Source organism: Amblyraja radiata, chromosome 11 (assembly GCF_010909765.2).
Source record: "Amblyraja radiata isolate CabotCenter1 chromosome 11, sAmbRad1.1.pri, whole genome shotgun sequence".
Classification (NCBI taxonomy): domain Eukaryota; kingdom Metazoa; phylum Chordata; class Chondrichthyes; order Rajiformes; family Rajidae; genus Amblyraja; species Amblyraja radiata.
Window position 1 is genome coordinate 12,116,993 of NC_045966.1, and position 25,677 is coordinate 12,142,669.

The 25,677-nt window shown below is 45.0% G+C and overlaps 2 protein-coding genes across 2 annotated transcripts; both read right to left on the minus strand.

The window, feature by feature from the left end:
* Window positions 1-16,762: 16,762 nt before the first annotated feature.
* LOC116978768 (paraneoplastic antigen Ma1 homolog) lies at window positions 16,763-17,614 on the minus strand. Its single transcript, XM_033030070.1, has one exon. The coding sequence runs from the start codon at window positions 17,612-17,614 to the stop codon at window positions 16,763-16,765; it is 852 nt and encodes a 283-aa protein (XP_032885961.1).
* Window positions 17,615-23,035: 5,421 nt separating this feature from the next.
* Window positions 23,036-23,887, minus strand: LOC116978769 (paraneoplastic antigen Ma1 homolog). The gene has a single exon (XM_033030071.1). It carries the CDS (start codon window positions 23,885-23,887, stop codon window positions 23,036-23,038), a length of 852 nt encoding a protein of 283 aa, XP_032885962.1.
* Window positions 23,888-25,677: the final 1,790 nt, after the last annotated feature.

The following is a 25,677-nucleotide window of genomic DNA, read 5'->3' on the forward strand; positions in this document are numbered from 1 at the left end:
TCACTCCCCCCTCCTCCCCCTCCCCCTCACCCCCGGAAACACAGATTTTGACAAAGCTGTCAAATTCCAGCCCTCTCTTTACTGCTAGCCCAGCTCTAAGGCACATTGTACACATTGAAGAGAATATGTCAAATGTCATCTGAGGCCTTGGGCCTAGCGTACTATTGAACGTTCCAGACCTGGGTTGAGTTTAGTTTAGCTTTGGTTTAGTTATACAGCTTGGAAACAGGGCTTTTGGCCCACTGAGTCCACACCAACCATTGATCTCCCGTTCATACTAGTTCAATGTTATCCCACTTTTGCTTCCCACACACTAGGTGCAATGTACAGAAGCCAATTAACCTACAAACATGCACATCTTCACATCACTAGTACAGGAGGAAACCGGTGCATCCGGAGAATATCCACGCGGTCACAGGGAGAACGTACAAAAATCCATACAGACAACACCCGAGGTCAGTAACGAACCGGTGTCTCTCGCGCTGTGAGGTAGCAGTTCTACCGCTGCGCCACTGTGCCGCCCTTATCAAATGAAAAAAACTATCGTCACATTGCATAACCTCACTTAAACATGGATGATTTATTGGCCAGTATTATTCTTAATTTCCACTTGAAATAAATGTAGCATTTAAAGAGAAAGTCCTGACATGATTTGTCTTGCGTGCTGGCTCGCTGCTATTGCTATCATGTTTTTTTTTCAACGGCTCTAAGGTGTAGTCTTTAGCTGTGAGCAATTCCTTCAGTCAAGATGGATCTTGTACATTTGTACTCAGAACTTTCAGCTCAGGATGAACATAAAAATGTTGGAGTCTAACGTCATTGTTGAACAGAACAAAAGTCATTCACTTAGTTACATTTCCACAAAGAATCATAATGCAGATCTGAAAAGGCTTGAGAAAGCTACTCAAATATGTTCAACATGATATGATTTGTATTTGTAAAGGAGCAAAGAAATAAAACAAAGGCCAGTCTGTTGCAATGCCATTTCAGTTGGTTGTTTGATCTGGAGCTTTTGTCAACTTCCATTGATGTTTCTGCAGCATAAATGTGAAATTCCTTGCATGTATACATACTTGGCTAATAAAATGTATTCAATTCAATTAAATTAAATTAAATTAAATACAATCCATGTCTAATTAATAGAACAGGCTATATATATATATATATATATATATATATATATAAAATGCTGCCTCTTATTGGAATGTCAATACATGATAATGGAAAATTAGAATAATGTTGTTCGAGCACTGGGAATCAACTTGTCAATGAGACAGCGTAAATTGCATGAGTAATATTACTGCAGGCAAATGGGAAAATAACAAAAATAAAAGAATCGAACCTCGTGAACTACTCACAGTAAATATCAGCAAAGCCACAGAAATCACGTGCGATGGTGAAACATAAAAAAACCAAAAGAACAAAAGAAAAACCACACCTACAAAAATAAACAATCCAAACCCAAACCCCTCTTCTTTAACCATTTACAAAAATCAAAAACAAAGAATGGGGTTTGACCCCTGTGTTTTCCGCCTGTAGTTGCAAGCAGATAGTACGGTCTGGGTGGCCTCCTTCAGAAATAGAGCGTGTTTTGCATAAATATTCAATATCAATACCATTTTGGGGGAAGTATTGCTTTAGACTTTCGATTTTAGAGACGCAGCATGGAAACAGGCCCTTCGGCCCACCGAGACCAGGCTGACCAGCGATCACCCGCTTATGACAGGGTATCTGATTGAAACATATAAGATTATTAAGGGTTTGGACACGCTAGAGGCAGGAAACATGTTCCCGATGTTGGGGGAGTCCAGAACCGGGGGCACCAGTTTAAGAATAAGGGGTAAGCCATTTAGAATGGAGATGAGGAAATACTTTTTCACACAGAGAGTTGTGAGTGTGGAATTCTCTGCCTCAGAGTGTGGTGGAGGCTGGTTCTCTGGATGCTTTCAAGTGAGAGTTACATAGAGCTCTTAAAGGTAGCGGAGTCAAAGGATTTGGGGAGAAGGCAAGAACAGGGTACTGATTGTTGATGATCAGCCATGATCACATTGAATGGCGGTGCTTGCTCGAGGGGCCGAATGGCCTACTCCTGCACCTATTGTCTATTGTTGATTGACTATTGTCTACACTAGCACTTTCCCACACAGTAGGGACAATGTTTACAATTTTTCCAAAGTCAATTAGCCTACAAACCTGCACATCTTTGGAGTGTGGGAGGAAACCGGAGCGCCCGGAGAACACAAGTAAAGGAGTTAAGGTGGTGGCAAGATCAGGTAATGTTATGGTTCAGAAGAATATAGGCCAAACACGAGCAAAAAAGACCAGTTCAGATGGTCATTTTGGTTGGCATTGGTGAGTTGGGCTGAAGGACTATGTTCCGTGTCATATATGTATCAGAGCATTCAGTAAAGAATGGAGCTCGGTAGCAACAGTGAATTCCCTTGAATTTAACTGTGACCACCTATTGGTGCCAGGCAGTCTCTAAGGCTAAAGCATATTGCATTGTGTGAATATACATTATTTCATTTTAAATGAATTATTATGGCTTTAACACCTCTTTACACTTTACACTTCTTCCCCACAGCCATCAGGCTATTAACCTCAACTCAAACAAAACTCAGATCATTAATAGCCCATTGCACTTTATCTGATTATTTATGTGTATATATATATATATTCAATAGTATATGGTCACACTGATCTGTCCTGTATTTATTTATGCCTACTATATTCTGTTGTGCTGAAGCAAAGCAAGAATTTCATTGTCCTATCTGGGACACATGACAATAAACTCTCTTTAATCTTGAATCTCTTGAATCTCTTAATGTAAAATGTTAACTGTGTTTCTCTCTCCACGGACGATTACTGACCTGGTGAGTGTTTCCAGCATTTTCTATTTTTACTTTAAATTTCCAGCATCTGCAGTTTTTGTCTTTGTTTAATGGAATTTGAATGGTGCTGCATGGTGGCAATAAGGGAATTATTTTCATATAAGTGTCACTTCCACATAAAATGGGCTTTTGGAATTTTCACCAGTACCTTCTACAACATTAGTGCCTGTTGCATTTTGTCACAGTTTAGTTTACATTAGTTTAGAGATACAACGAGGAAACAGGTCCTTCAGCCCACCGAGTCCCTGTCGATCAGCTATCCCCGTACACTTACACTATCCTGCACACACTAATAATAATAATAATAATAATAATAATAATAATAATAATAATAATAAATACTTTATTGATCCCCTCAGGGAAATTCAGATGTCCAGAAGCCCCCAACCAACAAACCCACAGATTCAAAACGAACGCAGACAGAAAATACATAGAATACAATGTGGACACTACCTGAGAGCAATAAATACTTAAAAAAGACCAATAATTAACAATTAAAAATTTAAAATTGCAAAATGCATCCCCCTACAGCCTAGCAGTCCGAATTATAAAATCTAATGGCTGCAGGGGTGAAGGATCTCCTGAACCGCTCCGTTCTACAGGGCAGGGAGAGGAGCCGGTTGTTGTTCCGAGTGCTCTTTTGACTCTCCAGAATTATATGGAGGGGATGCCCGGGGTTTTTCAGGATGACCTGCACCTTGTGCCTCATACGCCTCTCAAGCACCTCCATCCCAGAGTCTACTCTCCCCTCCAGCACTGAGCTAGCTCGTTTAACCAGTTTGACCAGCTTCATGTTGTTTTTTACACTAATGGTGTTGCCCCAGCAGACAACAGCGTAGAAAATAACACTTGCAACCACAGTGTTGTAAAACATGTGCAGCATATCATTACACATTGAAGGATTTGAGCCTTCTGAGGAAAAAGAGTCTGCTCTGGCCTTTTTTGTAGAGGGAGTCAGAGTTGACAGACCAGTCCAGTTTGTTATCAAGGTGCACTCCAAGGTATTTATATGTCTGCACCACCTCAATGTCAGCCCCTGCAGCGTTGACCGGCTGAAGGAGGAGCTTGGACCTGCCAAAGTTAACCACCATCTCTTTAGTCTTAGTTGTGCTCAGGATGAGACAGTTCTCTTCACTCCAGGCACAAAAGGAACTGGTCAAGTTCCTGTATTCCTCCTCCTGCCCGTTCCTTACACATGCCACAAGGGACAATTTACAATTATCAAAGCCAATTAACCTACAAACCTGTACATCTTTGGACAATAGACAATAGGTGCAGGTGTAGGCCATTCGGCCCTTCGAGTGAGCACTGCCATTCAATGTGATCATGGCTAATCAATCCCCAATCAGTACCCCGTTCCTGCCTTCTCTTCATATCCCCTGACTCCGCTATCCTTAAGAGCCCTATCTAGCTCTCTATTGAAAGTATCCAGAGAACCAGCCTCCACCGGCAGAGAATTCCACAGACTCACAACTCTCTGTGAGAAAAAGTGTTTCCTCATCTCCGTTCTAAGTTTGGAGTGTGGGAAGAAACCGGAGATCCTGGAGAAAACTCACGCCGGTCACGGGGAGAATGTACAAACTCTGTACAGACAAACACCCGTAGTCAGGATCAAACCTGGGTTCCTGATGCTGTACGGCAGCAACTCTACCGCTGCGCCACCGTGCCACTCATAAACTTCCCAACAAAACAGACCTGTGCTATTTTTGCCAGCTCATCTTAAAAGCCTTTTATGCGCTTGACGTCAGTATTGAGAGATTCACTCACCTATTATGCTGCACATTTATTGTCCCACTCACCAGTGGCAGTCTAGAAATGCAGCCTCCCACAATAGACCTCCTATCCTTGTCTCTAGAGAAGTGCGTAGTGTATAGTGTTCATCTTGTTTTCTTCTGTTGTGTTTTACATAACTCAGTAATTTCAGGAGTATCAAAGAAACATATCTGTTTATGATGGCAGATGATAAAATCCTGCCTGAAGGATGGTACATACAAAGTTGGAATTGTTATCTACATGGCACTATGCCTAAGATTAAAGTGGCCCCAGTAAACTGAAAACAACATTAAAATAACATACTAAAATACAGATGCCATATGAATCTCATGCTGATGCCCAGATACTGCTTGAAACATGATTCATAAAGTCATTAGGTCATGAGGAATAGGAATAGAATTGGGCCATTAGGCCCATCAAGTCTACTCCGCCATTCAATCATGGCTGATCTATTTCACCTTCCTAACTCCATTCTCCTGCCTTCTCCCCATAACCTCTGACACCCGTACGATTCAACTCGGTATTATACTGAATCATACATTTTCAAAATAAAAGGAATTGGCAGTGAACTACACAGTGAATGAGGTTGTAAAGACTCGGGGAGTGTTGTAAAACAGAGTGATCTAGGAATACACGTGCATAGTTCCTTGAAAGTGGCATCGCATGTAGATAAGGTGGTCAAAAATACCTTTTGGCACATTGGCTTTATCAGACAGAGTATTGAGTGTCGAGGTTGGGGGGGGGGGGTCATGTGCAGTTGTATAAGACGTTGGTGAGGCCGCATTTAGAGTATTGTGTTCAGTTCTGGCCACCATGTTATAGGAAAGATGTTGTTAATCTGGAAAGGGTGCAGAGAAGATTTATGAAGATGTTGCCAGGACTTGAGGGCCTGAGCTATAGAGAGAGGTTGAGCAGGCTAGGACTCTCTTCCTTGGAGCGCATGAGGATGAGGTGGTGACCTTTTAAAAGTGTACAGAATGGTGAGAGTAATAAATCGGGTAGACGCGCAGAGTCTCTTGCCCAGATTTGGGGAATTGAGAACCGGAGGACATAGGGTTTAATGTGAGGGGGGAAAGATTTAATAGGAACCTGAGGGGTAACTTTTTCACACAAAGAAATGTGGGTGCATGGAACGAGCTGCCGAAGGAGGTAGTTGTGGGAGGTACTATTGCAATGTATAAAAAACATTTAGACAGGTACATGGATAGGGCAGGTTTAGAAGGATATCAGCCAAATGCAGGCAGGTGGGACTAATGTAGATGGGACATGTTGTTGTTGACAAGTTGGGCAGAAGAGCCTCTATGATTCTATGACTCGATAACTCTATGACTGTAAATTGAAATTATGTATGGTACCTATAATGGAAGTCTGATTTCAGGCAGACAGAAATCCGTGTTCACTCTCTTGAGCGACCATTCATTTGACCATTTATTTGATCTATATGAATATAATAAGAAACTTGATGACCTGACAGGGGATGCTGGTATTGTTTTGCTTATTCTGCCAATGGATTTGAAGGATGTTGGCAACATAGCACTTGGGGTACCTCTCCTGCACTTTGTGGTATTTGCCTTGTTTTGTCTAAAGTCTACCGGAAGTTAGCATTCACTATTTTCTGGTAATGGGATCAGTGCTGATTCGATATCTTTGTCTTTGAACATTGTTTTTTTTTAATAGATAGCAGCGGTAGAGTTACAGCCTTACAGCGCCAGAGACCCGGGTTCGATCCTGACTACGGGTGCTGTCTGTACGGAGTTTGTACGTTCTCCCCGTGACCTGCGTGGGATTTCTCTGGAATCTCCAGTTCCCTCCCACACTCCAAAGACATCCAGGTTTGTAGGTTAATTGGCTTGGTATGATTGTGAATTGTCCCTTGTGTGTGTAGGATAGTGTTAGTGTGCAGCGATCACTGGTCGGCCTGGACTCGGTCGGGCCGAAGGGCCTGTTTCAGTGCTGTGTTTCTAAACTAATCTAAACATAGTCAGAGCCACTGGAGTGTGTGGTGAATTTCATTATCAATGTCTAACCTCATTGCGATTTGGAAAGTGATCCATATTTTCGAGGTTTTCATAATGGGCCTTTATTGCTGGGAAGTAATCACTGTGCTCTGAGGGCAGATTGGTAGTTAATCTTTAATTTAAAGATGTTTAGTGCAAAGGCCAGCCATTTGAAAGCGTCACTGAATGAGCCAACCATGACTTGGAACTTGACCTCTGAGTGTGCACAGACATCAGTGTTGCCTGCATACTACATTGTAATGGATGAGGTTAGATGTGACCTAACCATTAATTAGGCCAGCAGCATAATCAAGGACGTGTCGCACCCTGGACACTGCCTCTTCTCCCCTCTCCCATCAGGCAAAAGGTACAGAGGTGTGAAAACGCACACCTCCAGATTCAGGGACAGTTTCTTCCCAACTATTATCAGGCAACTGAATCAACCTACCACAACCAGAGCAGTGCTGAACTACTATCTACCTCTTTGGTGACCCTTGGACTATCCTTGATCGGACTTTGCTGGCTTTACCTTACACTAGACGTTATTTGTCTGCTCCACTGCGAAATCTCCTCAAGGTATGCCTACTTTGAAGAAGTTCTCCTCCTCCCTCCGGAGACAGTTTCACAACCTCCTCTCTAACTGCTCCCTCTCTGTGATTCCCCCTTCCCTCTAACTCTACGACCACATCCTTACCCAGACTCGATAGCAGTCTGAAGAAGGGTTTCGGCCCGAAACGTTGCCTATCTCCTTCGCTCCATAGATGCTGCTGCACCCGTTGAGTTTCTCCAGCATTTTTGTGTACATTCCCTTATCATGTATCTATACACTGTAGATGGCTGGAATGTAATCATGTATTGTCTTTCCACTGACGTGATAGCATGCAACAGAAGCTTTTCACTGTACCTCGGTACACCTGACAATAAACTAAACTGAGACCTTGCTTCTGGCATGGAGGTTGGACGGTTCCCCATTCACGCCACAAATTAACTCTATTCTGACAGGAAGGTAGTTGGACGTGAGGTACAATATTGCACCATGAGAATGGAAAAGTGACGGAGCAAGGACCCACCCTTGTTTTACCTGAGTCTGCACTTGGATCGGATCCAGGTGTTGGACACACAGGTTGGAATTACAGCTGCCACGTCATCTTGTGGCAGTTGTAGAACAAAGACAAAAAATGGTAAATAAATCATCTCTGGAACACACTGTTCATGGGCAGCCAGTCTGAAATATCTTTTGTTTGATCACCTGTCACCTGTTAGTCCCTCAATATTAAATGAAATTGATTTCAATCCAATATTAATGTCAGGAAATCTAATATGGTCGGAGGGGCCGTAGGCGCAGATTAGCAGCCACGCTTCCGTCAGTCTGCCCCAGGGCAGCTGTGGCTACAGAAGTAGCTCACCACCACCGAGTGTGACTGAGGAATGTATGAATAATGCGATGTAAAGCGCCTTGAGTATTCTAGAAAGGCGCTATATAAATCCCATCCATTATATGCAATATTACAAAAACATTTGACAGGCTGTGCGTTCATGCATAGGATTCATGACAGCACTCCTGGTTGTTTTTGAAAATTCGCCTTTGGAGCTAACATGCACATTCTACCGTTACTAATCTGGAATTTTCTGTATTTTCAGCCTAACTCAATTCATTGGACATATTTCTGCACCATAGATCCTTGTCTGTGAGTTATTGAGCAGAAATCAGAGTCGCATAAAACACAATGACAAAAGTTCTGTGTTGTGTGACTTTCATCATTTTACATTGAATTCTGAAGAAAACTTATCATGCTATTCATTACGTTTAATGGAATGAATGTTTAGTTTAGTTTAGTTTAGAGATACAGCGGGAAACAGGCCCTTCATCCCATCGAGTCCGTGCTGACCAGCGATCCCCACACATTAGCACTATCATACACACTAGGGAGAATTTACAATTATACCAAGCCAATTAACCTACAAACTTGTACATTTTTGGAGTGTGGATGGAAAACTGAGCTCGCGGAGAAAACCCATGCAGGTCACGGGGTGAATGTGCACACTCCTTACAAACAGCACCTGTAGTCAGGATCGAAGCGGGGTCTGTGCGCTGTAAGGCAGCAACTCTACCGTTGCGCCACAGTGCCGTGCCTGAATGTAGTTCGACATTTTCTGGGGTTGATGACTAATTTCACTCATGTCGCAAGAATGTCTCACTTTGCAGTTAATGAAGGTTGACCTTACAGAGGAATCTTCGCTCAATTAGCGTTAGTTACAGAAATTGATCTTGATGAACTTAGTAGGGTCGGTACAGAATGCTCGGCATGTTTAGGGTTAGTGAGTAGCCAAGCTAGTACAAACCCAGCTTAAACAGATATCTAGCTATTCTATGGAGCTGGCAAATGTTCTTGTCATAGAGTCATAGAGTCATAGCTAGGTCCAAACTCATATCATGCACTATGCACGGCGCAGTGTTTGATAGATTCTTGATTAGTACGGGTGTCAGAGGATATGGGGAGAAGGCAGGGGAATGGTGTTGAGAGGAAAGATAGGTCAGCCACGATTGAATGGCGTGTAGACTTGGTGGATCGACTAGAAACATAGAAACATAGAAAATAGGTGCAGGAGTAGGTCATTTGGCCCTTCGAGCCACCACTGCCATTCAATATGATCATGGCTGATCATCCAGAATCAGTACCCTGGTCCTGCTTTCTCCACATGTCCCTTGATTCCATTAGCCCTAAGATGCCATTATTAATTAATTTTTAAAAATTAAGAAAGCTGTGATGAAATAGATACATCATGAGTTCTGATTCTCCACAAATTAATGGATGACTTTTGTCGTTAGGATGGACAAAGCAAATGGAAGCCTTCTCTCCCACGAGCCTCCCCATTAAATTTAATGATGATAAAGTGATCACTGATTGTATGATCACATTAATTATTCCCACTGAAACCACTTGGGTCTGGTAATTAATGTTGTAGTCAGCCCCCTTAATTATATGATTTATTTTCCTGAACTGACCTTTAATCCTCTGCGCCAGTTATGACTGAGGAGTGCGTTGTCACAACTGTTCGTACTGCCATCTCCTACAGCCAGGCAACAGGTTTTGATCGTAACCTTAAGGGCTGTCTCTGTGGGCTTTGATCTTTCTTCCTGTGACTGTGTGGGTTTATGTTGGGTGCTCTGGTTTCCTCCTGCACCCTAACGACACTCTGATAGATTAATTACTTGCTGAAAATGATCCCTTAAATTAGGTAATTGGCAAAGACAATCGAGGATTGATGGGCATATGAGAGAGAATAAAGAGGCAGGAATGCAGGAAATATGAAATGGGATTGGGGTTGTTTGAAGCTAACATTCATAAATTCATAAGTTCATGGATCTTAATGGCCTTATACAAACATATACAATTCTGAAGGGATTGGACAAGCTAGATGCAGGAAAAATGTCCCCGATGTTGGGGGAGTCCAGAACCAGGGGTCATAGTTTAAGAAGTAGGCCATTTAGGACTGAGATGAGGAGAAACCTTTTCACCCAGAGTATTGTGAATCTGTGGAAATCTCTGCTACAGAAGGCAGTGGAGGCTAGTTCACTAGATGTATTCAAGAGAGAGTTAGATATAGCTCTTAGGGCTAACGGAATCAAGTTATGGGGAGAATGCGGGAACGGGTACTGATTCAGGATGATCAGCCATGATCATATTGAATGTCGATGCTGGCTCGAAGGGCCGAATGGCCTACTCCGGCACCTACTTTCTATGTTTATATGTTTCTATAAGTTCTGGGAGCAGAATAAGGCCATTCTGTCCATCAAGTCGACTCTGCAATTCAATCATGGCTGATCTACCTTTCCCTCTCAACCCCATTCTCCTACCTTCGCCCCATAACCCCTGACACCCATACTAATTAATAATCTGTCAATCTCCACCTCAAATATATCCATTGACTTTCCCTCCACAGCCGTTTGTGGCAATGAATTGGACAGATTCACCACCCTGGACCCGATGGGCTGAATGGCCTCTTTCTGCATTGCAGAAAATCAGGTCTAGGCATTTCTCCCTATCAGTTTGCTATGCACGCTCCTGCTGGTGTTTGCATGTAATTTATTTCTTAACATAAAGCTGTTTCAAGATTCCAAAGGGCAAATAAGACACATTAATTTCGATAAGTAGCATTCTGTGGCACAATGCAGGAACAATTTTACACATGAGTTCTGATAATTGTTGCTTGACTCACAAAGGTCTTGTCAAGTCTTCTAATGTTTTTGTGCAGATTCCCCGCTTGAAAGGGATCTGATTTATCCACCCCGAAATGATGAACTGGATTTCACTCAATGACCAAACACTTCTTTTCCATTTTTTTTCCCCCCTTTTTATTTTGGCAGATTCAGCAATTAATTTACAGTTCCACTTGATTTATTGCTTCAGCCATTACTTTGAAGGCATTTGGATGTTGTAGGTCTTAAGGTATTTAACAGTTTAGTCTTTTAGCAGCTGAAAACCGGCTGCTAATCGGGTGCTGTAGATAATCAGTCCTGCATGCCTTTGCTGGCGATCGCGGCAGTTTTTAGGACAGTCTCTTAGATTATACTGTTCAAGTTTTAGCCGCAAGTCAACTTCTCTCGCGGGCCTGTCCGCTTTTCTGTTCACGTTCGGGCTGACTCTGATCCCGACCGGGCTTTCTCTGTTTTCTCCCTCCACCGGGTTGACTGTTCCCGGTTGGGCTGAAGACTCAGCCTCTTGTCGGTGGCTCTCTGGACCTGTCCGTGGCCTACACGGTACTAGGCCCTCACCTGACGTCTGTGGTTGCTGCTTGGGCTTGGCTGTGGGCTGCACAGCCCTGGATACATTCCAGGTAAGCTGACACCGTGCTTGGTGACCCTTACTGCCCCTGCTTGTTTTCCTAGCTCTTCCCTGAGCTATTGCTTCCCGTTCCTACCTTTTTTCTTTTTGGCGCCAATTCAAAACCATTTGGCTTGGTGCTGTTTCACTTGTTTCCAAATACTACTTCTATTTTTAACTTTTGTTTTCGATTCTTCTTGCTGGCCTTGTTCTTATCTTCGTTCTTTTATCCTCGTCGCCAATTGTTGTGTATTCGGATGCTTTGAACACTTGAATAAAGGCTCGGACACGGGAGGAATCATACAAGCTTCTTTACTGCAGTACGCCACCTCCAGTCTCCCCCTGCTCATGCGTACTTGCCCAAGACATCACAAGACACCAATTTTGTGTAGCGCTTCTTTGCCCTCTACATGAGCTGCGCCCCAGGTTCGTAAACTTTAATTCCCTTATAGGTGTTAGTTAACCCTTAATTTAAGTATTTATGCACTCTCTTAATTTGGACAATAGGGCACCTTTAATTTCAATATTAAATGGTATACCCTACTGTAGAAACAGTTAAAATAAATCAACTGACAACTATGTTCCAATGAATTACCTTCACATTTATTCTATTAATTAAAATAAATGATATGTTGGTCAGGGAAATACAAAATAAAATATCAATAACCAAAAATATGGTGTTTTACCGGTGTTTCTCACACAGATATTCAAAAAAAAAACAACACTCAATAAATCAATATTTTATAGTACCTTTAAGTATTAATTACTATGTCGGCCCACACGCTCACTCACACAAGCCGGCAACATTAAAAACAAAACAAGAATAACCCCACGTTGCAGGCCTGGTCGAAGCTGGAGAGCGTCGCGGCCAAATACAGTGGAAGCCGACAAGTGCACAGTGCAGAAGCTCACAAGGTGGCGGGGAGTTGGCTGACCAGAGAGGACCCCATGTGGCAGAAATCTTCCTTCTCCCTCGTTGTCTCCAGGGCTCAGCTAACCGCTGCTCTCACTCTCCTCGTAATCACAAAGTCCATACAGTGACAGTCTTTAATCCACCCTCCGAGCTGAAGGGGTAGCAGTTAGCCTAGGCTTCTTCTGTCTTCTTCTGGACTTCGATTACCCACAATTCCCAGCTCCCGCCCCCAAACCAATCACCACACAGGAAAAATGATCTAACTCATTAACAACAAATCAAATGCAGAACACATATTCACAGCAAAACTTATATAAATCTCTTGATAAGAAAAACTAACATGAAGTTACACAGGGCTACACCCTCCCCCTGCTAAACGTCTGATGTCCCTATCAGGCTAACCTACTGTGCACTAAACACATCTGCTTACTTGGGCTCTTTAGATGGATTCTGAACTTAACGTTAATCTTGGTTCACTAGTGTCTGTGGTCTCTGTGTCACAGCATATTTGAATAATCAGGCCTCTATAAACTATCGTCACAGGTCTGTCAGTCGGCTGTCCAAGTTTGTCATAACTGAGGCGTAGGACAGGTTTCACAAGCCGTCTGGCACAGGGTGTCTGGGAGGACTCAGCAACCACAGCCGAGGTGCTAGGGGTAGGGACGTCTCCCTCCCCCAGCTCTGTGTCCACCACAGAGTCTTGGTGTGGCGGTAAGGGTTCTTCCAGATCTTCTGTTGCTACTGGCAGTTCATCCACTTGATCCTCCTCTTCAGGTGAGTCATGATCATTGGAACAGACGCTGATAGCTGTATCTATCATGACCGGACCATGTCTGTGTTCAGCCTCCAGGCCTTGGGTTTGCGGACGTAGACAGAGTTTTAGCTGGGGTAAGTAGTAATTACTCTCCTCTTCAGACTCTGAAGTCGGTGGCTCTTGACTCACATGTTCTGGGTTTTGGGCTTGACACTTGGCTTTCTGTGCTCTGGTTACTGGTTTCTTTGGTTGTGTTTCCCTCTCTGCAGGAGTAGCCAGTCTTACCAAGTAACCAATGGGAAGCAAGTGATCTCTGTGCATTGTTTTCACTGTGCCTGTTCCTCTCTCTGGTTTCACACGATACACCGGAAGATTGGGCAACTGTGCTATCACCACATAGGGCAAGGGGTTCCATCTGTCCTGTAGCTTGTGTTTTCTAGTGATGCCAAGATTGCGAACCAGGACACGGTCTCCTTCTTGCAGTGTCTGATTTCTCACTCTTGCATCATAGAGTCTTTTGTTCCGTTCATGGTTTTTGGAAGCTGCTTCAGCTGCTAGCTGGTAAGCATCCCGCAACTCTTTTTTCATTTTGGCCACATATTGGTGATGCTTAAGACCATCCTCTTCCTCCCAACCAATGCCAAAACAAAGATCCACTGGTAGCCGCGCCTCTCTCCCGAACATTAAAAAGCAGGGTGAGTACCCTGTTGCATCATTTCGGGTGCTGTTATAAGCATGCACTAGCTGGCTTATGTGTTGGCTCCATTTGGGGTTTAGAGCTGGATCAAGGGTGCCAAGCATAGACAGGAGAGTACGATTGAATCTCTCAGGTTGGGGGTCTCCCTGAGGGTGGTACGGAGAGGTTCTCGACTTGCGAATGCCCAGCATGGTCAAGAGCTCTTTGATAATTTTGCTCTCAAAGTCGCGACCCTGATCTGAGTGGATGCGGGCTGGCAGTCCGTAGTGAACAAAGAACTTTTCAAAGAGGACTTTAGCCACGGTGAGGGACTTTTGATCTTTGGTCGGGAATGCCTGAGCATACCTTGTGTAATGACCTGTGATGACCAGCACATTGGCAATGCCTTTGGAGTCGGGCTCAATAGAAAGGAAATCCATGCAGACCAAGTCCAACGGTCCATTACTCGTGATCTGTTGCATAGGGGCAGCTCTGTGTGGAAGGAACTTCCAGGCCACACACCTCCCACAGTTCTGGATGTAGGTTGCAATCTCAGAGGCCATTTTGGGCCAGTAAAATCGGTTTCTGACAAGCTCTGTGGTTCTTTCAATGCCGAGGTGACCAATGTCGTCGTGCATGGACTTCAGAACCATTGATTTGTACTGAGCAGGTAAGATAAGCTGACTCACCTCTCTTCCAGAGGGTCTCTTAATGACTCTGTACAGGAGGTCACACTTTATCCGAAGCTTGGAACTTTCTCGCTGCAGCAAGGCGACATCAGCATTTGGATGTTTAGGAGCTGGGTCACATTTGCCTAGCTTCACTTGAGACATTACCACACTGATGACAGGGTCTAATCTCTGGGCCTCTATCAGTTCTTTACGGCTCAACTGCTCAAGCTCATTTCCCTCCACTTGAGTGAGGTAGGAATAAACAGCAGGAATAGCATCGGGGGAAGCACCTAGTTGGTCGACACATCTAGTGGTGCTTTCGCCCGGACCACATGCAGCGATTCTTCGGCAGAGAGCTTTCATCCCAGAAGTAGGAACATCCACCCATCCATCCTCTGTCTCCTGATGATTTCTGGAAAGCAAGTCCGCATCAATGTTTTCACGGCCAGGCTTATACTGAACGTTGAAGTCATAGGTGGAGAGAGCAGCTAGCCACCTGTGGCCTGTGGCGTTAAGCCTGGCAGTGGTTAAGACATACGTGAGCGGATTATTATCCGTTCTCACAGTGAATTTGGTGGCATACAAATAATCATGGAACTTATCGACTACCGCCCACTTCAAAGCTAGAAATTCTAGCTGGTGGATGGGATAGTTCCGCTCTGACTGGCTGAGCTTGCGACTGGCGAAAGCAACTGGACGGAGTCCTTCAGGATGCTCTTGATTCAACACAGCTCCCAGGCCATTCAGGCTTGCGTCTACATGCAATATGTAGGGCCTTGTCGGGTCCGCGAAAGCCAACACAGGAGCATGCGTGAGCTTGTGGATGATGGTGTAAAAGGCGTCATCACAAGCTGAGGTCCAACGGTCGCTGAAAGGCTCTGAGACTTTAAAGTAGTCTTTCTTGTCCTTGAAGGTGGCTTTGTTTTTGCGTTGAGCTGGAGGGTACCCTTTAGTTAGGTCTGTGAGAGGGCGGACAGTGGCAGAGTAGTTCTCAATGAACCGCCGATAGTACCCACAAAATCCTAGAAACGACCTCAGGGGCTTTAGGTCAATGGGTTTCTTCCAATTGGTGACGGCACTAACTTTCTCCCGGTCAGTTGCGACGCCGGCGGTGGAGATAATGTGCCCCAGGAATTTCACTTGTGGTAGACAGAATTGGCATTTGTCAATGGAGATCTTGAGTCCACATTCCTCCAGCCCATCCAAAACTTTGAGGAGACGTTCTTCGTGTTCCTCTAGTGTTTTTCCAAACACTATGATATCATCAAGATACACAAGAACTTGGATCAGGTTCATGTCTCCTACAGCCTTCTCCATCAATCTTTGAAAGGTTGCAGGAGCACCTGTGATGCCTTGGGGCATCCGCTCAAACTGGAAAAAACCAAGAGGGCAAATAAAGGCTGTCTTTTCTTTGTCTGCCTCAGACATTTCCACTTGGTAATATCCGCTTCTCAAATCCAGCACAGAGAACCATTTACTGCCAGTCAGACAATCAAGTGCATCATCTATGCGCGGCATGGTGTACTGGTCTGGGATGGTTCTGGAGTTCAGCAGACGATAGTCAATGCACATTCTCACTTTGCCATTCCTCTTCCTCACTATGACAATGGGAGAGGCATACGGACTTCGGGATTCTTTGATTATTCCGGCTGCCAGCAGTTCTTGGAGATGGCGCCGAACATCCTCAATGTCTGCAGATGCGATTCTGCGGGATCTCTCTCTGGATGGTCTAGAGTCTCTGAGTCTTATGTGGTGTGTCACACCTCTCGCTAGACCCACATCCCATTCCTCCAATGAGAATACATCAGCTCTCTCTGACAACTTGTTGGCTAACCTAGCTCTCCATGCTTCGGGAATGGGTGAATCCCCAAAATTGAAGAGCTCAGGACCAATTGACATTGTTTTCGGAGACTTCTTTGGCTCAATGACAGAGTCAACCAGGTACACGTGGGCTAGCACTGGGGAATCTTTTTGAGATTCATTTCTCAGCATGAGTGTGAAGCCATTGGTATCCATAGCTGAGGGTGGCAGGACTACTGGCGAAACCAGCACACCAGCAGGAAGGTTGGTACTTTCATCAGCCTCCACCATTAGGATGCTTTTATCCATAGGTTGCTGCTTCTCCACTTCACAGACAGCATAGTGTGCTCCTCCAGGTGGGATTCTTAGAGTCCCAGGGCCCTGCCATTTCACTTGGCCGACCACATCCATTGGTGGATTACAAGGTGATGGGGATTGTTCAGAACGAACAGTGTTTATTCTCAGAGAGTGAACCTCGTCGTTGCCTTTGACTTTTGGTCTTCTGTAGCTTTGGTATTGGCTTGGTCTCTGACTTGTACTTGTCTTACTGTTGTAGTTAATTTTCGTCGAGCTGTCTCATATTCCTCCTCTTCACGAATCTCATTTAGGAGCTTTAAGAAGGTAGGAGGTTTCTCTTTTCTTTCTCTCAATCTCAGCTGTAACAGCATCATATCAGAGTCAGTAGCACCTCTAATGAGTTGGTGAATTCGAGCATGATCGGCTCTGTGGCTGAGAAGGCCTCCTTTTTGCACTACTTTGATCAACGAGCGTTCCAGCCTCCTTAAAAAGTCAGAGAGCTTTTCACCAGACTGTTGGTGAAGGCTCCTGAAGGCAAAATATAAGTCTTCTCCTGACACAGGCGTGCCAAAGGCACTTTCCAAGGCCTTTACATAGCAGTCAGGGCTAGCATCTGGGTCGTTTAGTCGTACAGCCTGAATTATTTCCAGGGCCGGCCCCTTTAAGCTCTCGACTATTCTCTTTCGTTTCTCACGTTCAGAGCAGTCACATTCTTCAATCATTAGATAGGCTTGTTCGAGCCAATGGTCAAGGCTCTCCTCTCCTGGCGGTGTGGGAAGGTTTCCAGAGAACATCCGCAGACGTCGAAATGCATTGTTCTCACTGGTAGGTCTCATCGTTTTTCCCAACAGGTCTCCCACTGGTCGGATGATGGACTCTGGGGAGCTTCCTTGTGGAGTCTCTGTAGTCAGCATGGCTAGAACATCATTTACTGATTTTCCTTCATCAGTCATTAGTTTGTTTAGCCTAGCTAAAAAATCTTCAGCTGGGCTCACAGTTTCATTGAAGAGGAACATTTTCCATTCTGAGCCTCCCTTCACTGGCTGCAGTTGGGGGGGGAATGCGATCTGGCTGTACAACTTCACGGCATTCACAGAGTACCAGGTTGCTGCCAGTCTGAATGTCACTTTGGACGTCCCATACCTTTACTCTCCCAAGTGCCTTTACTGTCTGAACAGTCTCTTCAATGTCTGCTTGGTCAGTATTAGTCGGCACGTCAAACAGGACAAAAGCATGGTTTGGGTCTAAGCATGCTTCACTACACCAGCGATGAAGCTTAGCTGCTAACTGAGCGTCTACTTGAGTAGCCATTATACTACAACTGCTATAGGCACTTTAATACAAAAGTCAGGAAACAAAAACACTTCTTAAAGGCAAAAATTAACAGTAAATGAAATGGGAATCAATCTCAGCGATGCCTCCATTTTGTGTAGCGCTTCTTTGCCCTCTACATGAGCTGCGCCCCAGGTTCGTAAACTTTAATTCCCTTATAGGTGTTAGTTAACCCTTAATTTAAGTATTTATGCACTCTCTTAATTTGGACAATAGGGCACCTTTAATTTCAATATTAAATGGTATACCCTACTGTAGAAACAGTTAAAATAAATCAACTGACAACTATGTTCCAATGAATTACCTTCACATTTATTCTATTAATTAAAATAAATGATATGTTGGTCAGGGGAATACAAAATAAAATATCAATAACCAAAAATATGGTGTTTTACTGGTGTTTCTCACACAGATATTCAAAAAAAAACAACACTCAATAAATCAATATTTTACAGTACCTTTAAGTATTAATTACTATGTGGACCCACACACTCACTCACACAAGCCGGCAACATTAAAAACAAAACAAGAATAACCCCACGTTGCAGGCCTGGTCGAAGCTGGAGAGCGTCGCGGCCAAATACAGTGGAAGCCGACAAGTTCACAGTGCAGAAGCTCACAAGATGGCGGGGAGTTGGCTGACCAGAGAGGACCCCATGTGGCAGAAATCTTCCTTCTCCCTCGTTGTCTCCAGGGCTCAGTTAACCGCTGCTCTCACTCTCCTCGTAATCACAAAGTCCATACAGCGACAGTCTTTAATCCACCCTCCGAGCTGAAGGGGTAGCAGTTGGCCTAGGCTTCTTCTGTCTCTCTCCTGGACTTCGATTACCCACAATTCCAGCTCCCGCCCCCAAACCAATCACCACACAGGAAAAATGATCTAACTCATTAACAACAAATCAAATTTTGTGAACACATATTCACAGCAAAACTTATATAAATCTCTTAATAAGAAAAACTAATATGAAGTTACACAGGGCTACACCCTCCCCCTGCTAAACGTCTGATGTCCCTATCAGGCTAACCTACTGTGCACTAAACACATCTGCTTACTTGGGCTCTTTAGATGGATTCTGAACTTAACGTTAATCTTGGTTCACTAGTGTCTGTGGTCTCTGTGTCACAGCATATTTGAATAATCAGGCCTCTATAAACTATCGTCACAGGACTGTCAGTCGGCTGTCCAAGTTTGTCATAACTGAGGCGTAGGACAGGTTTCACAAGCCGTCTGGCACAGGGTGTCTGGGAGGACTCAGCAACCACAGCCGAGGTGCTAGGGGTGGGGACGTCTCCCTCCCCCAGCTCTGTGTCCACCACAGAGTCTTGGTGTGGCTGTAAGGGTTCTTCCAGATCTTCTGTTGCTACTGGCAGTTCATCCACTTGATCCTCCTCTTCAGGTGAGTCATGATCATTGGAGCAGACGCTGATAGCTGTATCTATCATGACCGGACCATGTCTGTGTTCAGCCTCCAGGCCTTGGGTTTGCGGACGTAGACAGAGTTTTAGCTGGGGTAAGTAGTAATTACTCTCCTCTTCAGACTCTGAAGTCGGTGGCTCTTGACTCACATGTTCTGGGGTTTGGGTTTGCGGACGTAGACAAAGCTTTAGCTGGGGTAAGTAGTAATTACTCTCCTCTTCAGACTCTGAAGTCGGTGGCTCTTGACTCACATGTTCTGGGTTTTGGGCTTGACACTTGGCTTTCTGTGCTCTGGTTACTGGTTTCTTTGGTTGTGTTTTCCTCTCTGCAGGAGTAGGCAGTCTTACCAAGTAACCAATGGGAAGCAAGTGATCTCTGTGCATTGTTTTCACTATGCCTGTTCCTCTCTCTGGTTTCACACAATACACCGGAAGATTGGGCAACTGTGCTATCACCACATAGGGCAAGGGGTTCCATCTGTCCTGTAGCTTGTGTTTTCCAGTGATGCCAAGATTGCGAACCAGGACACGGTCTCCTTCTTGCAGTGTCTGATTTCTCACTCTTGCATCATAGAGTCTTTTGTTCCGTTCATGGTTTTTGGAAGCTGCTTCAGCTGCTAGCTGGTAAGCATCCCGCAACTCTTTTTTCATTTTGGCCACATATTGGTGATGCTTAAGACCATCCTCTTCCTCCCAACCAATGCCAAAACAAAGATCCACTGGTAGCCGCGCCTCTCTCCCGAACATTAAAAAGTAGGGTGAGCACCCTGTTGCATCATTTCGGGTGCTGTTATAAGCATGCACTAGCTGGCTTATATGTTGGCTCCATTTGGGCTTTAGAGCTGGATCAAGGGTGCCAAGCATGGACAGGAGAGTACGATTGAATCTCTCAGGTTGGGGGTCTCCCTGAGGGTGGTACGGAGAGGTTCTCGACTTGCGAACGCCCAGCATGGTCAGGAGCTCTTTGATAATTTTGCTCTCAAAGTCGCGACCCTGATCTGAGTGGATGCGGGCTGGCAGTCCGTAGTGAACAAAGAACTTTTCAAAGAGGACTTTAGCCACGGTGAGGGCCTTTTGATCTTTGGTCGGGAATGCCTGAGCATACCTTGTGTAATGATCTGTGATGACCAGCACATTGGCAATGCCTTTGGAGTCGGGCTCAATAGAAAGGAAATCCATGCAGACCAAGTCCAACGGTCCATTACTCGTGATCTGTTGCATAGGGGCAGCTCTGTGTGGAAGGGACTTCCGGGCCACACATCTCCCACAGTTCTGGATGTAGGTTGCAATCTCAGAGGCCATTTTGGGCCAGTAAAATCGGTTTCTGACAAGCTCTGTGGTTCTTTCAATGCCGAGGTGACCAATGTCGTCGTGCATGGACTTCAGAACCATTGATTTGTACTGAGCAGGTAAGATAAGCTGACTCACCTCTCTTCCAGAGGGTCTCTTAATGACTCTGTACAGGAGGTCACACTTTATCCGAAGCTTGGAACTTTCTCGCTGCAGCAAGGCGACATCAGCATTTGGATGTTTAGGAGCTGGGTCACATTTGCCTAGCTTCACTTGAGACATTACCACACTGATGACAGGGTCTAATCTCTGGGCCTCTATCAGTTCTTTACGGCTCAACTGCTCAAGCTCATTTCCCTCCACTTGAGTGAGGTTGGAATCTGTGTGGGATTCCATCGCAGGAATAGCATCGGGGGAAGCACCTAGTTGGTCGACACATCTAGTGGTGCTTTCGCCGGGACCACATGCAGCGATTCTTCGGCAGAGAGCTTTCATCCCAGAAGTAGGAACATCCACCCATCCATCCTCTGTCTCCTGATGATTTCTGGAAAGCAAGTGCGCATCAATGTTTTCACGACCAGGCTTATACTGAACATTGAAGTCATAGGTGGAGAGGGCAGCTAGCCACCTGTGGCCTGTGGCGTTAAGCCTGGCAGTGGTTAACACATACGTGAGCGGATTATTATCCGTTCTCACAGTGAATTTGGTGCCATACAAATAATCATGGAACTTATCGACTACAGCCCACTTCAAAGCTAGAAATTCTAGCTGGTGGATGGGATAGTTCCGCTCTGACTGGCTGAGCTTGCGACTGGCGAAAGCAACTGGACGGAGTCCTTCAGGATGCTCTTGATTCAACACAGCTCCCAGGCCATTCAGGCTTGCGTCTACATGCAATATGTAGGGCCTTGTCGGGTCCGCGAAAGCCAACACAGGAGCATGCGTGAGCTTGTGGATGATGGTGTAAAAGGCGTCATCACAAGCTGAGGTCCAACGGTCGCTGAAAGGCTCTGAGACTTTAAAGTAGTCTTTCTTGTCCTTGAAGGTGGCTTTGTTTTTGTTTTTGCGTTGAGCTGGAGGGTACCCTTTAGTTAGGTCTGTGAGAGGGCGGACAGTGGCAGAGTAGTTCTCAATGAACCGCCGATAGTACCCACAAAATCCTAGAAACGACCTCAGGGGCTTTAGGTCAATGGGTTTCTTCCAATTGGTGACGGCACTAACTTTCTCCCGGTCGGTTGCGACGCCGGCGGCGGAGACAATGTGCCCCAGGAATTTCACTTTTGGTAGACAGAATTGGCATTTGTCAATGGAGATCTTGAGTCCACATTCCTCCAGCCCATCCAAAACTTTGAGGAGATGTTCTTCGTGTTCCTCTAGTGTTTTTCCAAACACTATGATATCATCAAGATACACAAGAACTTGGATCAGGTTCATGTCTCCTACAGCCTTCTCCATCAATCTTTGAAAGGTTGCAGGAGCACCTGTGATGCCTTGGGGCATCCGCTCAAACTGGAAAAAAACAAGAGGGCAAATAAAGGCTGTCTTTTCTTTGTCTGCCTCAGACATTTCCACTTGGTAATATCCGCTTCTCAAATCCAGCACAGAGAACCATTTACTGCCAGTCAGACAATCAAGTGCATCATATATGCGCGGCATGGTGTACTGGTCTGGGATGGTTCTGGAGTTCAGCAGACGATAGTCAATGCACATTCTCACTTTGCCATTCCTCTTCCTCACTATGACAATGGGAGAGGCATACGGACTTCGGGATTCTTTGATTATTCCGGCTGCCAGCAGTTCTTGGAGATGGCGCCGAACATCCTCAATGTCTGCAGATGCGATTCTGCGGGATCTCTCTCTGGATGGTCTAGAGTCTCTGAGTCTTATGTGGTGTGTCACACCTCTCGCTAGACCCACATCCCATTCCTCCAATGAGAATACATCAGCTCTCTCTGACAACTTGTTGGCTAACCTAGCTCTCCATGCTTCGGGAATGGGTGAATCCCCAAAATTGAAGAGCTCAGGACCAATTGACATTGTTTTCGGAGACTTCTTTGGCTCAATGACAGAGTCAACCAGGTACACTTGGGCTAGCACTGGGGAATCTTTTTGAGATTCATTTCACAGCATGAGTGTGAAGCCCTTGGTATCCATAGCTGAGGGTGGCAGGACTACTGGCGGAGCCAGCACACCAGCAGGAAGGTTGGTACTTTCATCAGCCTCCACCATTAGGATGCTTTTATCCATAGGTTGCTGCTTCTCCACTTCACAGACAGCATAGTGTGCTCCTCCAGGTGGGATTCTTAGAGTCCCAGGGCCCTGCCATTTCACTTGGCCGACCACATCCATTGGTGGATTACAAGGTGATGGGGATTGTTCAGAACGAACAGTGTTTATTCTCAGAGAGTGAACCTCATCGTTGCCTTTGACTTTTGGTCTTCTGTAGCTTTGGTATTGGCTTGGTCTCTGACTTGTACTTGTCTTACTGTTGTAGTTAATTTTCGTCGAGCTGTCTCATATTCCTCCTCTTCACGAATCTCATTTAGGAGCTTTAAGAAGGTAGGAGGTTTCTCTTTTCTTTCTCTCAATCTCAGCTGTAACAGCATCATATCAGAGTCAGTAGCACCTCTAATGAGTTGGTGAATTCGAGCATGATCGGCTCTGTGGCTGAGAAGGCCTCCTTTTTGCACTACTTTGATCAATGAGCGTTCCAGCCTCCTTAAAAAGTCAGAGAGCTTTTCACCAGACTGTTGGTGAAGGCTCCTGAAGGCAAAATATAAGTCTTCTCCTGACACAGGCGTGCCAAAGGCACTTTCCAAGGCCTTTACATAGCAGTCAGGGCTAGCATCTGGGTTGTTTAGTCGTACAGCCTGAATTATTTCCAGGGCCGGCCCCTTTAAGCTCTCGACTATTCTCTTTCGTTTCTCACGTTCAGAGCAGTCACATTCTTCAATCATTTGATAGGCTTGTTCGAGCCAATGGTCAAGGCTCTCCTCTCCTGGCGGTGTGGGAAGGTTTCCAGAGAACATCCGCAGACGTCGAAATGCATTGTTCTCACTGGTAGGTCTCATCGTTTTTCCCAACTGGTCTCCCACTGCTCGGATGATGGACTCTGGGGAGCTTCCTTGTGGAGTCTCTGTAGTCAGCATGGCTTGAACATCATTTACTGATTTTCCTTCATCAGTCATTAGTTTGTTTAGCCTAGCTAAAAAATCTTCAGCTGGGCTCACAGGTTCATTGAAGAGGAACATTTTCCATTCTGAGCCTCCCTTCACTGGCTGCAGTTGGGGGGGAATGCGATCTGGCTGTACAACTTCAAGAGTACCATGAGGCATTCACAGAGTACCATGTTGCTGCCAGTCTGAATGTCACTTTGGACGTCCCGTACCTTTACTCTCCCAAGTGCCTTTACTGTCTGAACAGTCTCTTCAATGTCTGCTTGGTCAGTATTAGTCGGCACGTCAAACAGGACAAAAGCATGGTTTGGGTCTAAGCATGCTTCACTACACCAGCGATGAAGCTTAGCTGCTAACTGAGCGTCTACTTGAGTAGCCATTATACTACAACTGCTATAGGCACTTTAATACAAAAGTCAGGAAACAAAAACACTTCTTAAAGGCAAAAATTAACAGTAAATGAAATGGGAATCAATCTCAGCGATGCCTCCATTTTGTGTAGCGCTTCTTTGCCCTCTACATGAGCTGCGCCCCAGGTTTGTAAACTTTAATTCCCTTATAGGTGTTAGTTAACCCTTAATTTAAGTATTTATGCACTCTCTTAATTTGGACAATAGGGCACCTTTAATTTCAATATTAAATGGTATACCCTACTGTAGAAACAGTTAAAATAAATCAACTGACAACTATGTTCCAATGAATTACCTTCACATTTATTCTATTTATTAAAATAAATGATATGTTGGTCAGGGGAATACAAAATAAAATATCAATAACCAAAAATATGGTGTTTTACTGGTGTTTCTCACACAGATATTCAAAAAAAAACAACACTCAATAAATCAATATTTTATAGTACCTTTAAGTATTAATTACTATGTGGGCCCACACACTCACTCACACAAGCCGGCAACATTAAAAACAAAACAAGAATAACCCCAAGTTGCAGGCCTGGTCGAAGCTGGAGAGCGTCGCGGCCAAATACAGTGGAAGCCGACAAGTGCACAGTGCAGAAGCTCACAAGATGGCGGGGAGTTGGCTGACCAGAGAGGACCCCATGTGGCAGAAATCTTCCTTCTCCCTCGTTGTCTCCAGGGCTCAGCTAACCGCTGCTCTCACTCTCCTCGTAATCACAAAGTCCATACAGCGACAGTCTTTAATCCACCCTCCGAGCTGAAGGGGTAGCAGTTAGCCTAGGCTTCTTCTGTCTCTCTCCTGGACTTCGATTACCCACAATTCCAGCTCCCGCACCCAAACCAATCACCACACAGGAAAAATGATCTAACTCATTAACAACAAATCAAATGCAGAACACATATTCACAGCAAAACTTATATACATTTCTTAATAAGAAAAACTAATATGAAGTTACACAGGGCTACATACTTATCCTAATTATCCCATACCTAACACTCCTCCCCCTTTAACTCCATTTCACCTGTACGGTATATGCTCTTTTCCTACTATTGTGCGCTTGTGATTTTAATTTAGCATTAGTCCTTTCATTTCAGTTTGATTTGACAGGTCTCCAGATCTGGACTTTTCAACAATCGTGACTGCTCGCTCCTGTTCCAGAGATGATTGAGAAGACCAATGGGAGGGTGAAACGGGGTCACGCCTCCAGCGCCTTCAGGTGGGCTGCAGGAGGCGCCCCCGGGACGCAAAGATGGCCGGGCGAGAAGAGGTGAGGGACATCAGATCACGGGAACATGCTATCCAAAGAAATCAGATAATACTCAGGGCGGGACAGTGGCGTAGCTGTAGTATTACTACCTCACAGTGCCAGAGACCCGGGTTCGATCCTGACTGCGGGTGCTGTGTCTATGGAGTTTGCACGTTCTGCCCGTGACCATGCAGGTATTCTC